At 31.8% G+C, this 20,823-nt stretch overlaps 2 protein-coding genes across 2 annotated transcripts; one reads left to right on the forward strand and one right to left on the reverse strand.

The window, feature by feature from the left end:
• Positions 1 to 4,077: 4,077 nt before the first annotated feature.
• On the forward strand, positions 4,078 to 10,132 carry LOC122606157 (G-type lectin S-receptor-like serine/threonine-protein kinase At4g03230). The gene is made up of 7 exons (XM_043779120.1): positions 4,078 to 5,453; positions 6,461 to 6,625; positions 6,795 to 6,997; positions 7,288 to 7,498; positions 9,111 to 9,348; positions 9,441 to 9,585; positions 9,697 to 10,132. The coding sequence occupies exons 1-7, from the start codon at positions 4,181 to 4,183 to the stop codon at positions 10,009 to 10,011; spliced, it is 2,550 nt and encodes an 849-aa protein (XP_043635055.1). The 5' UTR covers positions 4,078 to 4,180; the 3' UTR covers positions 10,012 to 10,132.
• Positions 10,133 to 12,193: 2,061 nt separating this feature from the next.
• LOC122606167 (DNA polymerase epsilon subunit C) lies at positions 12,194 to 13,207 on the reverse strand. Its single transcript, XM_043779131.1, has one exon. The coding sequence runs from the start codon at positions 12,672 to 12,674 to the stop codon at positions 12,273 to 12,275; it is 402 nt and encodes a 133-aa protein (XP_043635066.1). The 5' UTR covers positions 12,675 to 13,207; the 3' UTR covers positions 12,194 to 12,272.
• Between the last annotated feature and the right edge of the window lie 7,616 nt (positions 13,208 to 20,823).

The following is a 20,823-nucleotide window of genomic DNA, read 5'->3' on the forward strand; positions in this document are numbered from 1 at the left end:
TTATAATAACATTGAACTTTTATAATGATTTTTATTTATCAATAATTTAATCCGCTAATATAAAAAATAACTTTTATAACTACTAAAATGTTATGCATCTAACAAGTAACACTAAAATGTAAGATATCCATCTATTTTATATTAAACATAAATATTTAAGTTGTTTTTTGTCTCATTTTGTTAACATAGCTAATTATTAATAGCTCTATTATTGTTATCAAACATGAATTTAGAATATGCTATTTAAAGATAAACTAACAGTAATAGCCATTTTTAATGTATATTCACAAAAAAAAGTAATTTTTTTGAACATATTATTATCATTATCATGCATTATTTCTTTTCAATCTAATACTATCATTTGTATTTAATTTTATTATATTTTATCTCTATGCTTATATTGTTCAAAAGGTAAAGTTTTTCAAAATGATAACCAATAAAATAAACTTTTTTTTAATATAAATTCACATAAACTATGTGCTACAATATATAATAAAATAATAAATAAATAAATATATTTCAAAAAAACATAAATTTTGAATGATAGTTAATAAGAAAGGGTTTGAATAAAATAATTCATATAATTCATGGATATGAAAGACTTATTGACTTAACTCAAACTCAAGTGAAAGATGTCACCATCTATATAAGAGAGTCTTAAGTTATATAATGGAGGAACAATGACTATTAGATGAGTTTTCATTTTTATAGAACGGTACTTGCGCGATACGGCAATGGTGATTGTGACGGCGTTCTGTTGTATCAGCGACAAGTAGTGATATCGCAATTATTGGTGATGGTGACAGTGTCGAGTGATGGAGGTTTTCGTAAACGTAATTGATCCAAAAGGGTAGTAGAGATATTTTAAAAGATAAGAGATTAAATGTGTAAATTACTTCGCTTAGATCAAAATGATGTTATCATCATTGACTTTATAATTGGTCAAACACAACGTTAGTCATTCGACTTTATAATTTAGACAAAATATAGATTCAAAATTGAAGGAGAAAATTATAATAATTGCTATTTTTAATGTATATTTATGCGCTAATTCTTTTTAATCTTTTACTATCATTATCATGCATTATTTCTTATCAATCTATTACTAATTTTGTTTTATTTTAATACATTTATTGTTTAAATGGTAAAGATTTTCAAATTTGTAACTAATAAAAAGAATTTATTTGTATATAAATTTACATAAATTATGCGCTACAGTTTATTAAAAAATAATACAAAAAGACCAAATATACCAACAAAATAGTTGAAGGAAACAAACAAAGCATGGCTTAGTAAGAAATTAAAAAAAAAAAAAAGCGATTATGGTTAGGAATCACAGTGAAAGTTGTTTTGGGGTTCGGGCTAAGGAATTATAATCTATCAAAATAAAGAATTAAAAAAATTATAGAATGAGCTCTTAAAAAATATTGTAAAACTTGAAGTTGAAATCTTTTAATAAATCACAATAAACTTTTCACAAAAATTTCGAACGATAGTTGAGAAAGGGTTGGAATAAAATCATTCATACAATCCATAATATGGGTTTAAAGTCGACTTAACTCAAACTTAAGTTAAAGACATTATTTATATATAAGAGCGTCTTAAATTAACAATGATCATTAGATAAATTTTAAATTTTAGTTACAACGTTAATATCAAAATGATGATTCATCATTGACTTTAACATTAGTCAAACACAAAATTAGTCTTTCTATTATATATCTTAAACAAAATATAACTTTCTAAATTTAGATAATATTAATATATGATAATAAAATATATATATATATATAAATTTTAAAAATGTTTTAAATGAGTAAAATTTATCTATAAAAATTAATTTGTATATTTTGACTTTATGTTATGCATATATCAACTGAAACTATAATATACATATCCATAACATATAATTTAACGCTATATGTTAATTTTAAATTTCACCGAATCAAATAGCCGCAATATAGACTTTGTATTTTATATATTATGAAATTATAAATGTTGACTTTGTATTTTTATTTTAAGTTTCAAACTTAAACCTTAATTTTGATTACATGAAATCAATATTTTCTATTTATATGAAATAGAAGAATAAATCTTTATATTAGATAAAAGAGGATTGTTGTGACATCATTATTCCAAAAAATTGCTTATTTATTACATCTAAATTATTTCTTAATATTAAGTTTGTTTTTTATTTATTTATTTATGATGTCATAAACACTCTTACTCTTAAAATTTATTGCATTTTTGTTTTTATTATTTAATAAAAAATATTTTTAGCGATATATATTTTTTAATTTTTTAGAAAAAAACTCTAATAAATTATACATTGTCTTATAAGTTTCATCGTGTTATCATAACATATTTTTAATTATTCACATATTATGCGAGTTAATAAATTAATTATAACTTATAAGATATACTATTTTGAGGAGACGAGTGTTCTTAGACTATCGCAACTTCGGTGGCAAAAATGCGATTTTATAATCTGGACGTGACCAGTTTAGAGTGAGTAGTGTACCAGGTTAACTGGAGTATTACTTATTAAGGTGACAAGTTTGAATAAGTAAATACAATGCAATAATGTAAATGACAAGTAAGTAAATATGGTGAGCCAATATGTATTTTTCAAGTGTATTTTATTTATTGATTGTTAAATAAAATACAAGGTTGTTGCGGAACCAAGATAATACAAAGATGTAAATATCCTAACAACCTATGAAATACAATTGATCTATACTTGGAAATTCTCCTAACAATCGAAACACTTAAAGTTGTGAAATGTTCCTTTTTACGATTGAGAGAATATTGCACAAGTTCACCAATATTGCAGAATGTATGTGTTTGCAAAGTTGTTGAAATGCTTGGGCAAGGACCTCTATTTATAGTCGAAGTATGAGCATTGGGATCTCAACTTCGACGTACAAATATGGTTGACAACACACAAAAGTATTAGTAAATAATCCTTTGTGTGTGCTAAATAAAGTAAGACAAAAGGTTACTTTATTCAACCACTCTACATCTTTGCACTTTTATCCACAGACAAGATTATTGTCCGGGTAAAAGGATGTAGTATAAAAGGTCATCCTCGTAATTAGTGTAAAGCTTTGTAAAGGCATTTACACTGGAGGATTCTCCAGTTGATTGATCTGGTAGAATGTCAATTGGGCTTCGCTGCCATTACCATTCTCTTTCTTCCACTTGTTGTCTTCGACTTCAATTGGAATGTCTTCAAGTATACGTCTTTAGATCTCAACTGGAGAAAGTCATCAGTTGCATAAATTGTACATTGCAACTGGACTTCAAATATTTCGGACAATTCTTCATGTTTTCCAGATGTAACTGGAGAGATCCAGTTTTCAGCAAAACTGGACCTAACATTTTTTGTGGCTAAAAACTTCAAGAGAGAAATTTTAAATATCAATAATTTTAAGTTTTATTAATTGTTTATAGAAACCTAAAACCATGAAATTCAATATTTTTTCTCTTTTTATAAGACATATTTTAACTTTAATTTTAAATGTGATAATCTTTAATTAAATTTTAGTTATATATAAATTAAATCATTTTTAGTAAGATACTAATTTGTATTTTTTCAATCATGATATTAATTAATTTATTTTAAATATCTTTTATTTAAATTTGACAACTTTACAATATATAAAATAATAACATGTCATTAATAAATTATGTTTTTCTCGCGTATTATGCGGGACAATAATTTGGTAACAAACAATATTAATCCTATCAAAACAACAAATAAATAATATATTGATGTCTATTAGTTATTTGCTTATTCATTTTGTGTTTTTCTAAAACAATCGACTACTAACCACATGCTTTGAACGTGAATCGGCTGTTTCTTTTGTTTTTATATAAGATTCAACATATTTACTTACGAATATATTTTAATAATTATCTTCATATTATATTCTTATTACAAATTCAATCATAGATTCCTTGTAATTAATTAGATATTATGTACGTTTTATTTTCAAAGCGTGACAAATATAATACATTTTAACACTTCACTTTCTGGTTTTTTTCCAAAGTATTTGCTTTTCGATCATTACTTGTATCATAATGCTTTCAAATCCCAACATAGACATGTTCATAAAACACAACACTTATGATTTAATTTATCATTTTCACTAAGTCCTTACATTGCTCCTGTTTGCACATGTCGACTAGTTTCAAAATCACCAATATCATTTTCTTACTAATCTTATTGTTCATATCATCCCCTCTAAGTGAGGCTACACAAGAAATCTTAGCCAAGAACGGGTCGATCAAAGATGAAGATCAAGACACACTTATTTCCCCCGGAAAAATGTTTCAAATGGGATTTTTCGGGCCGGCATCAAACCAAGCTGGAAATCAAAGGTTTCTTGGAATATGGTACCATGAAGATCCAAAAACTGTGGTTTGGGTTGCGAACCGAGACAATCCAATCACATCAAGTTCCTCTATTGTCACTATCGAAGATGATGGCAATCTAGTGGTGAAAGATGAATCTAAAAAATACTTCACCACTGGTTTACCTCCAGCAGCTTCAGGGTCAAGGACCCTGAAGCTCCTAGACACTGGAAACCTGATCCTACAAAACAGATCAGGACAAGAGATATGGTCTAGCTTTAGTTTCCCTACCGACACTTTCCTCCCAGGAATGTACATGGAGAAGACAATGAAGCTAACTTCTTGGAAAAGTTCACAAGACCCTGGAACGGGAATCTACGTGTTTCAAAAAGATCAAGTTTTCGGATACAACAATTACACCGTTTTTAGAGGGAAAAAGCTTCATTGGAAAAGCGGGTTTGGGCTAGAAAGAATCATAAACCCTGCCAAAATGCCAATGGCTGCCCTTAACTTGCTATCAAGAGCAAACACAAGCAAAACTCTAAACTACTCTAGGCTAGTCATGAGCAGTTCGGGTGATATCCAATTCTATTATCGGGATATAACATTCAGAAAATGGGTACTAAATTGGTCCGAACCCAAAGACTTCTGCAGCAAATACAACGCCTGTGGACCGAATAGCAGTTGTAACATAAGTAAACCAGTTGGAACAAACGATACTTATTGTGACTGTTTGCCTGGGTTTGACCTTGTTCCTGATGTTAATACAACAGAGGAAGTATGCAAGAGAACATCGAAAGTTTGCAGTGGAAATGACACTAATTTCTTGAACATGGAGATCATGAAGATTGATGTAACTTTTCTATTATTTTTGGAGTCAAGAAGTGAGCCAGAATGTAAAGAGAAATGTTTAGGGCTGGATTGCTGTCAAGCTTATTCATATAATGGTGTAGGGAACCAAGAACTGGCTCGGGCCGGGGTTCCTGGAGGCAAACAAGGGTGCTGGGTATGGTATGATGGTTCCCAACTTGATGACATTCAGATTGGTAATGGAGTTAGTGGCCACATACTTTCTATTCGGAATCCTATCTCAAAAGGTGCGCTAATTTGTGACTTATAATCTGTATTGGCTAGTTTAGTTTGTTTGGTTACATCGGGTAGAAGTAAGTCTACATTTCAGAGTTTTGTTTGGCTCGTTACGCTGCACCCACCACTTTTTGTGTTCTCTAAACACGAAAAAAATTAAAATATTGATTTTCATCCTTTTTATAAAAACATAAATTTAATAACACATTTGACATTTAATAGACGGGTTGCAATTATTAACATAAAACATAATTTGGCAATGTATAATTAGGTTATATGTTGATAGTTGCAACTTGCAACCCATATGTTAATGTCAAATGGGTTGATTAAATTTATCTTATTTTCAACGGGTAAGAGTACTATTAAGAGTATTGAAGTCATTTTTCAATAGCGTCTTGCCAGTCGTCAAGGTTGGGGAACTTGCAACTCTGATTCATTTTGGACGGGGTCCGAGGCAAGAGTACTCAGTAATTCAAAGAGAACGAGCGAATATTCGAATTACAATTTTCTCATTCTGAATAATATAATCTGAATGTATATATATATATATATTGAAATATATTTAGAAAAATAGTTAAAGTCTCTTCAGGTAAGTTGTCATAGTGGTAGTTTTTGTAATTAAGAGACGTAGCAACGGTTATTCCAATCTTGACCAATTTTCACAGATCTTGAACGTTGACTTCGTTGACCTAGCTCCGAGGTAAAGAGTATTCATCGAGAATCAGCCTACTCGGCTGAGTTTTACAACTATGGCTCTCCCCCGTTCCCTTTAGTTGCATTAATTAATGAATTATTCTGCTTGCCAATTTCTGAAATGGTTTGTGCCTATCCAATGATAACATAAGGTTGAATGACTTAAATGTGATACTATTGTAAACTGTTATAATATTTAGTTTCAAACCTCATTAATCATCATCATTTATAACATAATTTGATAAGCTTTTGTGGCTACTGAAAGACGTTATTGTTACAATGCTCTTTCCGAGTCTCATGTTAGATCATGTACAATGTGTTTCAGGAATCAAAAACCATCAAATTAGTAACGGAAAAGTTAAAAGATCTAAGTCAGTATCCACCCGACTCATGATCATCATTCTATCTGCAATTGTTATTCTCGGAGTTCTCTTATGCTTTGTTGCCTTCATTTGTTGCAAGAGGAGGAACGATATCAAAAAAGTTCAAGGTACTCAACGATCAATCCCTACAACTACATCTTATTTACTTCTTTCCATAATGCGAAATACAGAATATAAGAAATGCAAAATTAAGCAACTGATTTGGAGAAGTAATTAACAAATAATGGAAAATATACATGGTTTAATATCTATCTGCACATATGAAATTCTCTTTAGGAACGGCTGAAAGTGAATCTGTGCATCAGTTTACTGAAAGTGTGAGGCAAATCCAAGCTATGCTGGATCCATTCAATACAAATGAAAACGATTCTCAAACCATAGGTATACCCTTCTTTGACTTTGAGAGAATATCCGCTTCCACAGATCACTTCTCAGAAGCAAATAAGCTGGGAGAAGGTGGCTTTGGACCTGTTTACAAGGTGAGATTTCTAATAACTTATAGAAATGCATCAATAAATTAACACTTTTTAAAATTGCACATCACAATTACACCAATGGGTAAGTATATATAATATATCCAAAAGTAATGTCTTCATAGAACACCATTTGAATGACACACATTATCTTTTTATATCCGCAGTATATGTTTCAGTTAACAATAAACCTTCACTGTCAGAGAATTTATATTTCGGTACTTCCGTACTTGCATTAAGAAATGTAATTTAGAAGTCACTTTCACAATCTTTCATATTGGGAAACTTTGTCTTAGGGAACTTTCCCTGGTGGAGTAGAAGTTGCAGTAAAGAGGCTATCAATCAATTCTGGACAAGGTTTAGAAGAGTTCAAGAACGAGGTGACTTTGATAGCTAAGCTTCAACATCGAAATCTTGTTAGGCTTTTGGGATATTGCATGAAGGGAAATGAGAAGATGCTAATATATGAGTATATGCCCAACAATAGCTTGGATGCCTTCATATTTGGTAATGCTTTTATCTTTCTCTTTAGATATTACGATCAAAACTGCATGAATTTATCGTAAGAGCACCACCAATGGGTTATGCCAATACTAACCAATACACTGTCAAATCAGCAAAACATCTTTTCAATACATCCAATACATTACAATTAGTGGCGAAGCTAGAAACTTTTGAGTGGGGGTCGGGATCTAAATTTTTTTTTCCTAACGCTATTTTTCAGGTAATATGTTCAGGTCGGGTAAAAAATTAGATACTATTATTATAAAAAAAAGTTTCAATCACGGCAAAACTAAACATTTGTCCAAGACAAGTAAACATTAAGAAGGAGACAAACGGTTGGTACCTGATTCGATTCACTGAAGAAATTAGAGTTTAGTCTTTCGACCTTTTAAAAATCTTGAATTCAGTGGGCTAAATTTTTAATTAAGTAATGAGTTTTAGTTTGGGTTAAGTAATTTTGTTGGCTTATGTAAAATGTAATGGATCAATTTTATTGCTTAGTATATAAAAAAAATTCACAATTAAGACGGGGGTTGAAACCGAGTATATCGAAATTTTTCTACACGAAAACAATATACCCCCTACATCGCAAAAAATATTTCGGGGGGTCGGACGCCCCTCCCGGCCCCTATGTAGCTACGCCCTTGATTCCAATACACTCCAATTTAACATATTTATTTTCAAAATTTTAATAAATAAAACCAAAAATTTAATTTATAAAATAAACACAATTATTATATATTTACACTTTTAGTCCCTCAACGTTCTAATTCAAAATATTTACACTTTTAGCCCCCCAACGTTCGAATTCAAAATATTTACACTTTTAGTCCCCCAATGTTCGAATTCAAAATATTTACACGATGCGAGCAAATGATTGAGGCGATACAAGCACCAGGCCGCAAGGTCTCGATCCACGAAGAACATTATTCTTCGTTTCTACAGCAGGAGATCAAGCGGGTCAAGAGCGTAGTCAATGATGTTTTTAAGGCCGGTCACACGTTAGGTGATCAATGCAGTTGGGCCGAATCGTACCACGATAATTGTGGAAAAGACAAAACGACGTGGGAAGTCAAATGTCCGCAACACGACAAGTGGTGGGCAAACGAAACCGCTTACCGTGTCTAGGAAAAATGTCAAGATGATAACGAGTAATCGTATCGTAATGTATTTCGTATTTTAATTGTGTTTTTTTTAATATGTAATGTGTTTGTTCTAATAAAGTAATGTTTTTGTTTAAGCTTATTTGAATTAAAAAAATATTAATTCAAAAAAAGGTTTTTTTTTAAACAAACTAGCCGTTGGGGGAAAAAAACAAAAAACAAAACATTCAACCATCTCCGTATTCACCACCACGAACGCGCCAATACGGAGCCGAATACGAACCCAATACGGTATACACCAATGGTGTGTACTGTATTCAAAGTCTAATACGGTGCTAATATTCATACATTAAGGGTGCTTTAAAGTGATGGGCAAAATGGAATAGTATATGGAATAATTAGGATCACCTCGTATTAGACAAAATTAACCGTGTGAATAAGCTCACAAATAATTCAGTCAAGGGTAAAGTATGAACATTTATTCTTATGTTATTGAATGAACTACTTGCAAGACAATACGCAAAGTGCATTGCTTGATTGGGCGAAGAGGTTTGAAATCATTTTGGGGATTTGTAGAGGTCTCATATATCTTCATCAAGATTCAAGGTTGAGGATCATCCATAGAGATTTAAAGACAAGTAATGTGTTATTAGACGAAGATTTAAATCCAAAAATATCAGATTTTGGGTTAGCAAAGATCGTAAATGGCAAAGAGGTGGAATCTAATACAAAGAGAATTATCGGAACATAGTAAGTATTGAATAATAACTATATTCTACTATCCAGCCAATATATTTCTGTAACATATTTGTAATTCCATTTTGTCATGTGACTTAATCCAGCGGTTATATGGCACCAGAATATGCTTTAGAGGGATTATTTTCGACCAAGTCTGATGTGTATAGTTTTGGAATAGTTGTCCTAGAGATTATCAGTGGGAAAAAGAAACACTATCATTGTGAGCAAGCCGTCAGTCTTCTCAATTATGTGAGTTTAATCTTTTATAAAATGGTTACTTCATTTAATGTTCTCAAAAAATCGGAGCTTCAGTCATTGTCAATTGTATTCCACAAATAATCTAATGTCTAGTAATTCCAGGCTTGGCAATTGTGGAAGGAAGGTAGACCTTTCGATCTAATGGATCAAAAACTATCGGAAAAGTATAACCCTGATGAAGTATTGAAATGCATCATTGTCGGGCTTTTATGTGTGCAAGAAGATCCTGATGATCGTCCTACCATGTCCAATGCAGTAACGATGCTGACAAGTGACATTGCTACACTTCCCGAACCAAAGCAACCAGCATTTTTAGTAAGAAAGTTTCCTTCATCCTATGATACTTCTTCTTCTTCATATCAACCACAAACACAAACCCAAGTCGAGGTCACAATCTCGACAGTACAAGGTCGATAAGTATGGTGATTGATTAGTCATTATATTTTTATATCACTGTTTATCAAAGAGTTAATATAGATGAATGTAAAGTTACTTTAATTACACATGCAAATTTTCTTCTCCTTGTTTCTAGACTGCACTCGTAATTGTCTTAATGGTTTTCGAAAACATTGCGTTATAACATAGAATACAATGTGACTTCACATCAGATATGGATAAAGGGATATGAACCTATTGGGACAGGATTGTCAATCAAATTAATAGGAAAGAGATCCTGTATTGACAGCTAACTCATTTGTTCAATGGAGAAGCTAGAAAATTTTGAGTGGGGTCGGGATCTAAATTTTTTTTTCCTAACGCTATTTTTCAAGTAATATGTTCCGGTCAATGATTCGATTCGGGTCGGGTAAAAAATTAGATACTATTATTATAAAAAAAAATTTCAATCACGGCAAAACTAAACATTTGTCCAAGACAAGTAAACATTGAAAAGGAGACAAACGGTTGGTACCTAGTTCGATTCACTACAGAAATTAGAGTTCAGTCTTTCGACCTTTAAGAACCTTGAATTCAGTGGGCTAAGTTTTTAATTAAGTAATGAGTTTTAGTTTGGGATAAGTAATTTTGTTTGCTTATGTAAAATGTAATGGATCAATTTTATTGCTTAGTATATAAAGAAAATTCACAATTAAGATGGGGGGTCGAAACCAAATATGTCGAAATCTTTCTACACGAAAACAATATACCCCCTACATCGCAAAAAAAATTTCGAGGGGTCAGGTGCCCCTCCCGGCCCCTATGTAGCTACGCCCTTGCATTTGTTTTAGCCTGACAATATTTTCTGTGTTGAATGTATAGGTTGCACAGTGGGCAAAATGGGCGGTTCAGACGGGTTGGGTAACGAGGCAATCAAGTTCAACTTAACAACAGGAAGTCGGGTTGGGTTTGACTGGCTTGTTTGACTTGCCAACACATTTATTGTACAATTTGTGAAATATATATTCATTAATTAGTTTGAATGTTTGATTAATGATTAGTTTTGTTACCTTATCTTGGCAACCATTAAAATGGTTTGGATGTTTAATTTTTGACTGATGTTACTATTTTTAGTTTTATGTGCACCAGCTTAATTTGTTACTTAATTATTTGTTGTATTTAAAGTACTATGGGTTCTACTTAATATTCATAAAATTCAGGTGTTGGCTTTTGATATAAAAAATACAATTTTTTTATATATGTTAAATACAACCTTTAGAGTTGTATTTAGCATTATTCTTTAAATAAATACAGTATAACTCCACTAATCAATTACAACATATATCGATTTAAAAGAACTCGAGAGATGTAATAAGAGACAATGAAAGAGGCCATGTTAAGTCTACTTGTGTGATCCTTGTATAGAAACACTTAGAATCCACACCAGAAGATTAGGCAAACTGGGAAAGGATAGTGAGCAAGGTGTGGTACTTAGGACGGGGGCTAAAGAAAGAAAGGGAATTTTACAAATCCGAAGCTTGGTCCGTCTTTGTAATAGGTATATTGGATCACCCAAAGATTTGCGTAAAAAAGAAGTCAATATATCATCAGGAAATTGTGTGTGTCACTCTGTTGACATTAACAAGATTGACCAACTTATTTTGAGACTTGGCTGGGTCCTATGAGTAAGAGAATTGAATATAGATGAAGTATATAAAAGTTATTAAGTTCCGGTTTCTTATCTTAGCTCGGATCAGCTACAAAGTTGTTACTAAGCTGTTTGTGGAAGAACGTTTTGCCAATTGAGATGTGTCACTCGTAATATATATTTTTCGATACCAATTGAGGTGCGTTTAACATAGGATAATAATATCTACAGTCTTAAAGCTATGCCGAAAGTAAGAATTGACATAAGGGAGAGCATTGGTAATATAATCTTAACCCTTCTGATTTCATCTCATCACGTAGTCACCTACCCACGACACAATATATAAATAAAACATTTATTTTACATTGGTCCACCCCATTGGGTGACTGGAGTCCTACAACGGCGCCTCAGCTACGGGCTTGTAAGAAGGGCCAGCAACGCAAGTAAGGGCTGATCTCCTAAGGGTGCATTGGAGATGGTCTAATCTCAAATTCTCAATCCAAATGCAATCAATAATAGGTCAATAGGAAAAACTAAGAATACTAACGAATAGAAAAGAAAAAAAAAAAACAGCATCTTGATTCCAAAAGAAAGAGATATATAAATATAAAGATAGATACAGATCCAATAAGCATAGTAGCATACAAAACTTACCCTAAGGATCCTTCTTAAAGAAACTATCAATCTTGCGAGTACCAGCTGGAACAGAAACACTATCACTTTTGTTCTTAACTGTTTTTGATGGAATCTTATCTGGGGGCGGAGGCATAGGAAGCGAATCCAGAAGGAAATCAGCGGTGGGTTGATGTCTCTTCACCGCAAGGCGTAAATGCTCGACTTTAATCGTCTTTCGTTTCTTTTCGGTAGCAACGAGTGACGATTTCTCGGCTAAAAACCGGACGAAAAGCTCGGTGGCGTTGGAGACCACGAACAGGGCGTCGGAGTTGATCTTGTTAATATCTTTGTCGAGTTTCATTATTCTTTTTACTCTCCCTGTTGGGAAAGTTAACTGCAAGGTTTTTTCTTTGTTGGTTTCTTCTTGTTCTTTTTCTGCCATTGAAACTTATGGATTGATTAATGGGTTCTGTTATAATTGGGGATTTTTTTATTTTTTATTTTCTTATTTTGTGATTAGGGTTTGGGTATTTACTGTTTTAGTTTTGGCGGGAATATGAAATGGTTTTGGCGGGGTAGGAGATGGGTGGAGAATAAATAATTTACCTATGACCAGCAAAGGGGTTCAAAATATCTGAATCTGATTTGAAAAATCCGAAAGTTGGATATCAGAATTTTTGGATTGAATTATCGGATGACACCTTTCAAAAAATTGGATATTCGGATATAGTGATATACCCAAATATCAAAACTTACATACACTAAACTAAACTAAACATACATGCTTTAGTTGGGCTTGACCTTGACATAAAAGGGTAAAAACCTCGAACAAATAGATTAAGATCCGTTCTTTTTTTCTTTAAAAAAAAAAAATGCTAAATGAAGCCCTTGTACGTTTCCATATTAAAAGTTCACCCCCTGATTTTTATGCTAAGTGTACAACTACTTAATGCAGCTTAACGAAAGCCCTTAGAGTTTCGTTTAGCAAAACTCTTTTTTTTAACTTGATAAATTTTTAATAATTAAAAATCTAATGCATTAACTCAAATTTTATGATTTTTTTTTTACTTAATAGACAAAAGTAACCTTAAATTACCTACTTTTTACTTCAATCTTTACTTGCATTAGGGGTGAGCAAAAACCGAACCGAAAAACCAAAAACCGAAAAAACCTGACAAAACCAAACTGAAAAAATCGAAAACCGAATGAAATCCATTGGTTTGGTTTTTGTTTTCTAAAAACCGAACTGATCGGTTCGGTTTTCGGTTTCATATGCCAAAAAACCGATCAAAACCGAACCGAACTAAATATATTTTAATTTATTTTTATATCATATTACATTTATATTTATTACTTATAATTTATAAATATGTTAATAATTTAATCTTTTTATTTTAGAAATCTATACAAATTGTATATTTTTAATAAAAACGTGCAGTAAAAACAATTCGTTTTATAAAAGTTATACAAATCTTAACACCTAAAAAATATAATTACTTAATAAAAAGTTTCTCTGTATTTGAATTTTTATATCATATTTTTTTCTTAACAATTGAAAGTTAAATTTATAACATAATATTTAAAAAAAACTTTAAAAAACAAAATTTATTAAACAAACCGAAAAAAACCCGAAACCGATCTAAACCGAACCGAAAAACCGAGAAACCGAACCGAACAAAAACCGAATCCAATGGTTTTGGTTTTCTAAAAACCGAATGGATCGGTTTTGGTTTCGGTTGTAGGCAAAAACCGAACCAAACCGATCCATACTCACTCCTAACTTGCATAGTTGCATACTCAGGAAACATGAACACTCGTATAGTCGTATGCTCCATGCGATCATGCTTCCCTAAACCGTTTTTATATACTTTTACCTTTTTAAAATCTTCTTTTATCCTAAATAAATCTCTATATATAATAAAACAAGATTGTTTTTTATAGGTATAATTAGAAAGTTTTTGATGTGTCAAATCCATACTTTACTTAAAAATTCTTTTTATTTAATTATGATGTCATATATATATATATATATATATAATAGAAATAGCTCTTTACATGTTTAATAAAAATATCAATCATTTATCTAAAAAAATAAAATATCTCTATTGTATAATATTACAAATAAAATGTATTTTTTTATTTAGTTGATTTATTAACTATATAATTATTGTTTTAATTGAATTATTAGATTTATGTCAAGTTATAATGATTTAAAAACAAATATTATATAAATTTTTTTAATTTATTTTATTTTTTAAAATTTTAATTAACATGCCCGGGTTAAACCCGGTTTGATTAACTAATTATTTTGTAAGAATCAAAAGTCGTACAGTATTATTTATTTCTTTTTTGTAAATCTCTATCGATCTTAACTACGATATTACATTTATTACATTGGGCTCTTTTATTTTCAAACAATTTCTGGGTAAAAACAAAGATATACTTGTTGGGATGATTGTGATTTGGAACAAGAATGGTCATGCTCATTGTTTATGTTTTGATCTCAGGTCAAATTTTATTTTATTTTATTTTTATTCCGGTATCCGAATCCAAAATTTCAGATATCCTAATCTTAGATTCGGATTTCGGATGATCAAATCCACTATCCAATCTTTTTGGTATCCGAAACTTTAGATATCTTATGGATTTTAATATCAAATTGTCGTTGAGATGTAAATAATTTCACCTACTTTCATCTAAAATATTACTAGTAAAAACCATTTTCAGATTTTACCAAAAAAAAAACAATTAATCTATCAAACATTCCGGCATAATTTAAAAACAAAATTGTAACATCCTAAACTTTTCAAGTTTGACTTATTGACTTGACCGTTAGTCAACATTAGGTTCGTTAAGTTTATGTGTCCTATGCGGAATTATGTGACCAATGCGGGATTATGTGATTAAATGCTTATGTGTTTAATATGAAAGAAATTAAAGTAAAGTCATGAAGTCGAGTGCTTGGCAACTTATAAAGTAATCCCGTCAGAAAGAAAAACCTTAGATGTAACATTTATAGAGTATAGGGACTTCAGATGACAATTAGGAAAGTGTTGGCCAGGGGTTAAATGACAATTAGGCTTCCCTAATTGTCATTATGCAGAATTTATGTGTGGGAGAACCTCAAGCCGCCTCCTTTTCGCTCTCAAAGCAATTCCCTTCCGAAATCCTTCGTTTCTTGGTGTTTTCTTCAAGTATTGATAAGTTTCCGGATCCCTTTGATCATCTACAGGTAATATAGGTGATTTTCTTTTGATTTGTGATTTCTATAAGTCAATTGTCTGGATTTAATTCAGGTCATAGGGTTTAGGTTGGATTCAGTTACATTTATAATCGATTTTAGGTCATTACGGGTTTTAAATCGATTGTATAAGGTTGGTATTTGATTCATGGATCAATTGGTGGTTTGGAGGTGTCAAATGGGTCTTATTTTAAGTGTATTTTATGTTCATAAGACCTGGAGATGTGTTCAAGTCGTTTGGAATGTGTTTGGTTAGGTTTTGGAGTTGTTTTTACGTCTGGTCGTCGTAACTCCCGTTACGGTTGTGTAACTCCCGTTAGCTGGGTAACTGCGATAACACCTCCGCTGTAACTCCCGTTACAATTTTCATAACTCCCGTTAGGCATGTAACTCCCATTACAAATATTCGTAACTCCCGTTAGGGACTTATTTTGTTAACATTTTTAAACGACTATAACTTTTGAACCGTAACTTCGTTTTTGACAAATAAGCTATTCACGGAATCGTGAGAGAGTCTACCTTCTAATAGTAATGCTTTTAAAATATGATTATGATGTCAAGTTTCCTAAAAGGTTAAATTAATGGGTGAATACTGAGTTCCGTTGACTTATGTAAGCTCTAAAGTATTAAACGAACCTCCGATGCATCAAGCATTGTCATGGGTCAAGTTTGTAGGTATTTAGACTTGAGTCATGACCATAAGTAAGTGGGTACTTGTTAGCTCATTATGTTGTCAAATGATAATAGGTAGTCGGGAATATTTGCAAAGCTCAGTAACTTACATTATCACCTTTTGTGCTCTTCGGCGAGGTAAGATAACATCTTTTCGTTACCTGATGGTACAACAAAACACGTTTTTATAAGTTGAACTTCCCAAATGAATATTTATGCATGTTCATATGATTACGGGCGATTATGGGAGGTTATTAAGGGATATGATGCTTCCCATTAACGATGTATGACAAGTTTGTGCAGGTTGCAAAAGTACGAGGTAAGTGCATATGTTATGAAATGATGAAAGGTTTATGTTACATGATTACGAAAAGATGAAATGATTATGTTATATGTTTGTAAGCATGGCTTGAACATCTAGTCACTAGACTTATGATTAGGATTGCCATGTCACGTGCATGTTTAAGGGCCCTAAAGTAAAAAAGAAGAAGTATGTGATTAGTTTATGTGTAGCCTAATCTAATATAAAGTTAAGAAGTCTCGATCAAAAGTAAAGTCTTAAGGTTAAGCTTAACCCGTGCTAGTTCCTTGGAGCTAGGGCGCATGTGGTCACGTGGTATGGGAATCATGATACCTCCCGTGGCATAGTTATGTTTGATTATTCCGGGTGGAGTAACTAACCACCATTGCGTAAAGGCATAAACAGTTTATTCAGTTGGAAATGATTTTGTCTTTCCTTAACGACGCCGATGGACCACCTTTTGGTTTACCCATCATGTCGTGTGTGAGGACTCCATGTATAGTCTACGACCGCCTACACGTAACCCCACATCCCAAGTATGTGTGACTTATGTCACATAACCTATGTTTAGGCAAAAGAAAAGAAAGTAAAGAAAGATATGAAAAGAAAGATGAAAAGTAAGCTTTATGATGATAGACACAATTAGGAGTATGATCAATCCTAATGTGCTATTAATGCGGGGCCAGATGACGTCGTCGGAAATCAACGGGCCGCGGTCAATGACAATGGAGGTGGAAAAAGAAATGGAAATGAAAGGAAAGTCAAGAAGTGACCAAACACAAAAGTATATGGCAAATATGACTCGGGTGTCGACAAGGAAGCGGTGAATTGAAAACTTTATGCAAATTAAGATGATAATGCAATGCACTTTGTTAAATTCAAAAAGAGAGAGATTTGATTGATTAATTAAACTACGAAAACTAAATTCAAACATAAACCAAAACAAGGAAAATAAACACACAATCAATAATCAACAAAAGTGTTTGGCTAGGCGAATTTTTCCCACAATGTGACGACCATGGTTGACTAAAATAAAACAATACAAAATGGTTGACTGTTTATGACTTGAAACCATTGAATTTTACTTGAGAAAATTGAGTGACTTAATTATCCAATTCAATTAACTAGACGGTCATCTACGATAAAAGGTTTAGACATTAAAATCACTAGAAACGATGGATATGAGTATTGCGGTCACAAGTATTCCCCACTCCCACCGTTTGGCATGAAAAACAACTCAAGAGGCTTAGATAAAAATACAAGTTGGTGTCCCATTTATGTACCCAAACCAAGATAATAAGTTATAAAAACATTTAGACGCTCATCTTTTAATGGAATTATAACCTTTTAATTTATAAATCTTATTTGACTAATCAGCTCCAAAAGCAACATATGGTTTTGCTTTCATAAACACCATGGTGAAAAACCATCAACATATACAAGTTCAATCAAACGGTCATTTGCAAAGCACTAGTATATATTATGTTATCCTAATTCATCAACTAGTCAAAATATGACTTTTAAAGTCAACAATCTCAAAGTCACAAACAATCAACCTTTCGACCATCAATTAAACAATATCATCACAAAGTGGGTCTCATTCTAATGCCTAGCCAAACACCATATTACACTACTCACAAATCATATCAAAGAAACAAACACAAATAACTATATTATCATATAAAATAGTCATGTTGTTTACAATAAAATAACAATAGAGTAGAGAAATACAACCCTTAAATGCAAAATCAAATCAATGGATGAGATGGATGAAAATCTTCTTCTTCCTCAACCCTCACAATGCTCCAAGACCCAAAATCTACAAATATGACAAATCTTCATTATTTAGATGAAAATGGTTGGTGGGTTTTGTAGAGGGAGTGATACAGATGAAGATGGGTGGATGATTTTAAATGGTAATGGATTGATGGTGATTTAGATAATGATTTGATAATGTAAAAAAGGGCTTTTTTTTTGGTGATGATGCTATGGTGTGTATGTTATGGATTGGATGAGAGTAAAAAGGGTGTGAAAAATATGGTGCCAAAAAAATATCCGATCCCCCTCTCAATGATTCTGCCCTCTCAAATATATATGTTGCTCTCCATAAATTCTATAAGAAAACCCCCCAAAAGTGAGCCACACAAATCCCATGAGTGTAGCGTGTCTCCTTCCGATTGGTTAGTCGCCACATAGTATATTTGTTTCATTCCGTTACTCGGCTACAACATAAAATAAATAAGGGAATGAAGATGCAAGTGGGGTATGCTGGGATGAATCACAAGCAGAAATCCACCACTAAAATAATATGACATGTGAAATTGGACTTGTGTTCTGTGCGTGTGGCTGGCCTATTGTGATTGGGCAGTCAACAAAGTCAAAGAACACCAAAAATGTTGAGTCAATCTTTTCCTTTTGCTCCGTTTCTTTTTATCCCATTTAATGGCAGCACCTCAAATTCTTAAAACAAATGAATATTAGGCTTTTGACTTTTGTTGGGCTTGTAGGAGAACGAGTTGGGCTGGGAGTTAGAAAGCAACACCAAAAGTCCAAAACATATATATCTAAAAAGAATGAGTGTTACCATCTTCTGCTTGTGGTTGCTCTCTTTTATATTCACAAGAGTCTAAACATAGACTATGTCTCATTTAGTCCAACACATATTTAGTCAATTGATAAATTTGAGCTGCTTGAATTTCAAACTCAAATTTTTTTGTTTAAATAAGAAGCCACCTCAATAAATGAAAGCAACTCTTGATCACTATGTTGAGTCGACATGTGTCCATTTTAGCTCCAAATTGCCATGATCACACCATGAACCTGCAAAAACTCTTATGCAAAGGAATAAGTGTCAAAATTACAATAAATTGACATACAATGCATAAAACTAAAGGGTATTAGCAAACAATCGGATGGTGGAAATATGTATAATTTAGCCAATATCAACATCCCACACTTAACATTTGCTTGTCCTCAAGCAAACTCTCAAAATGGTTCGAATAAAAATGACCCTAAGCATGAAATGTAGTGAAATGGGTTATGAAAAAGTTGCGAAATTTCTACCAAATGGGTCTTGAATTCCCACACACATTCAAGGCATATTACAAGTGACAGCACTAAACAAGGATAATCATGATTTTGTCCAATGAAACTCAAGTTATATAAACACGAAAATTATGATGCTAATAAATAGATGGTGCATTTCTTAGATGCACCCTTTATTTTAAACATAATAAAAAGATAAATTTATATATATATATATATATTTAAATATTAAACATTCCGAATGTGGCATTATTTAACAATGGTCCAAGTAAAAAATATTAAACCACCCATTCCTACATTTGTGTATTGCCATTGGCAGGTTTTAAATAACACTTTTCACTCCAATATATAAACCGTTTTCTAGCAGAGACACATAATTACTTGCCCCTTAGGTTTGCCTATCAATAGTTACTAAACCTTAAATGAAAAACCCCTTATTAGCTCAAGTTTATTGAGACCCATATTCAAACTAAATCCTATCTTATCTAATTGAAAAACAAGTAAAGACTTTTTGAGGCCAAAATCAAGAATTCAATGCCACCTTTTGAGTCACATTTGCGAATTTTGAAGTGTTTGAAGATCTCACAACGCCTTTGATATAAAGATATGCATATAATGTAGGGCGTTGCAAGATCAAAACCGCTCCTTGTGACAAGCTTAGGATTAAAGATATATAATAATGTAGGGTTGCCACAAGGTCCTCTTAATCGTTATTTGCCATCAATTAAGTAACATAGACGTAATTTTGAATATCTTTCTCTCAACTATTTTTACTAATAAGAGTATACATTTTAAAATTTTCATTTAAAGATTAATAACTATGGATAACCAAACCTGCGGGACGTTCATTATGTGCTGACGGCCATGCATTCTAAGGAGTAAAAAGCCAAAAATCATAGAATATGGGTTTTCAAAGTCGATTATCACGAACGACAGTTTAATATCTAATATAGAACCATTGACCACACTTGACTAATGTCAAAAGAATGCCGAGTTTAAAAATGGAGAATGACCATTTAATAAGTAATGTTGACTTTTCTTTGTCAAGGTCAACACCCAAGACTAAGCTAAACCAATATTACTCATTTAATGAACACCCCAAATTCAAACTCTAAAAACTTATTAAAGCCATGATTTATTTATTTATTATTTTTTTATTTTTCAATATTTTTTTTATTTTTATTTTTATTTTTTTCATTTTTTTAAAATAATTATATACATAAAAAATTAGCATCAAAATTTTCAAAAATTTCACAAAAATCCAAGTTTATTATGAATGTGTGCAAATGGTAGAGAATTTCAAAAAGATTTAATGGAAAAAAAATGGATGAG

The sequence above is a fragment of the Erigeron canadensis genome, chromosome 1 (assembly GCF_010389155.1).
Source record: "Erigeron canadensis isolate Cc75 chromosome 1, C_canadensis_v1, whole genome shotgun sequence".
NCBI classification, from domain to species: domain Eukaryota; kingdom Viridiplantae; phylum Streptophyta; class Magnoliopsida; order Asterales; family Asteraceae; genus Erigeron; species Erigeron canadensis.

Coding starts and splice junctions, on each gene's coding strand:
- LOC122606157 (XM_043779120.1), top strand. CDS start 4,181: ATGTCGACTAGTTTCAAAATCACCAATATCATTTTCTTACTAATCTTA. Junction 6,998..7,287: donor GCTTTGGACCTGTTTACAAG/GTGAGATTTCTA, acceptor ACTTTGTCTTAG/GGAACTTTCCCTGGTGGAGT. Junction 9,349..9,440: donor AAGAGAATTATCGGAACATA/GTAAGTATTGAA, acceptor GACTTAATCCAG/CGGTTATATGGCACCAGAAT.
- LOC122606167 (XM_043779131.1), bottom strand. CDS start 12,674: ATGGCAGAAAAAGAACAAGAAGAAACCAACAAAGAAAAAACCTTGCAG.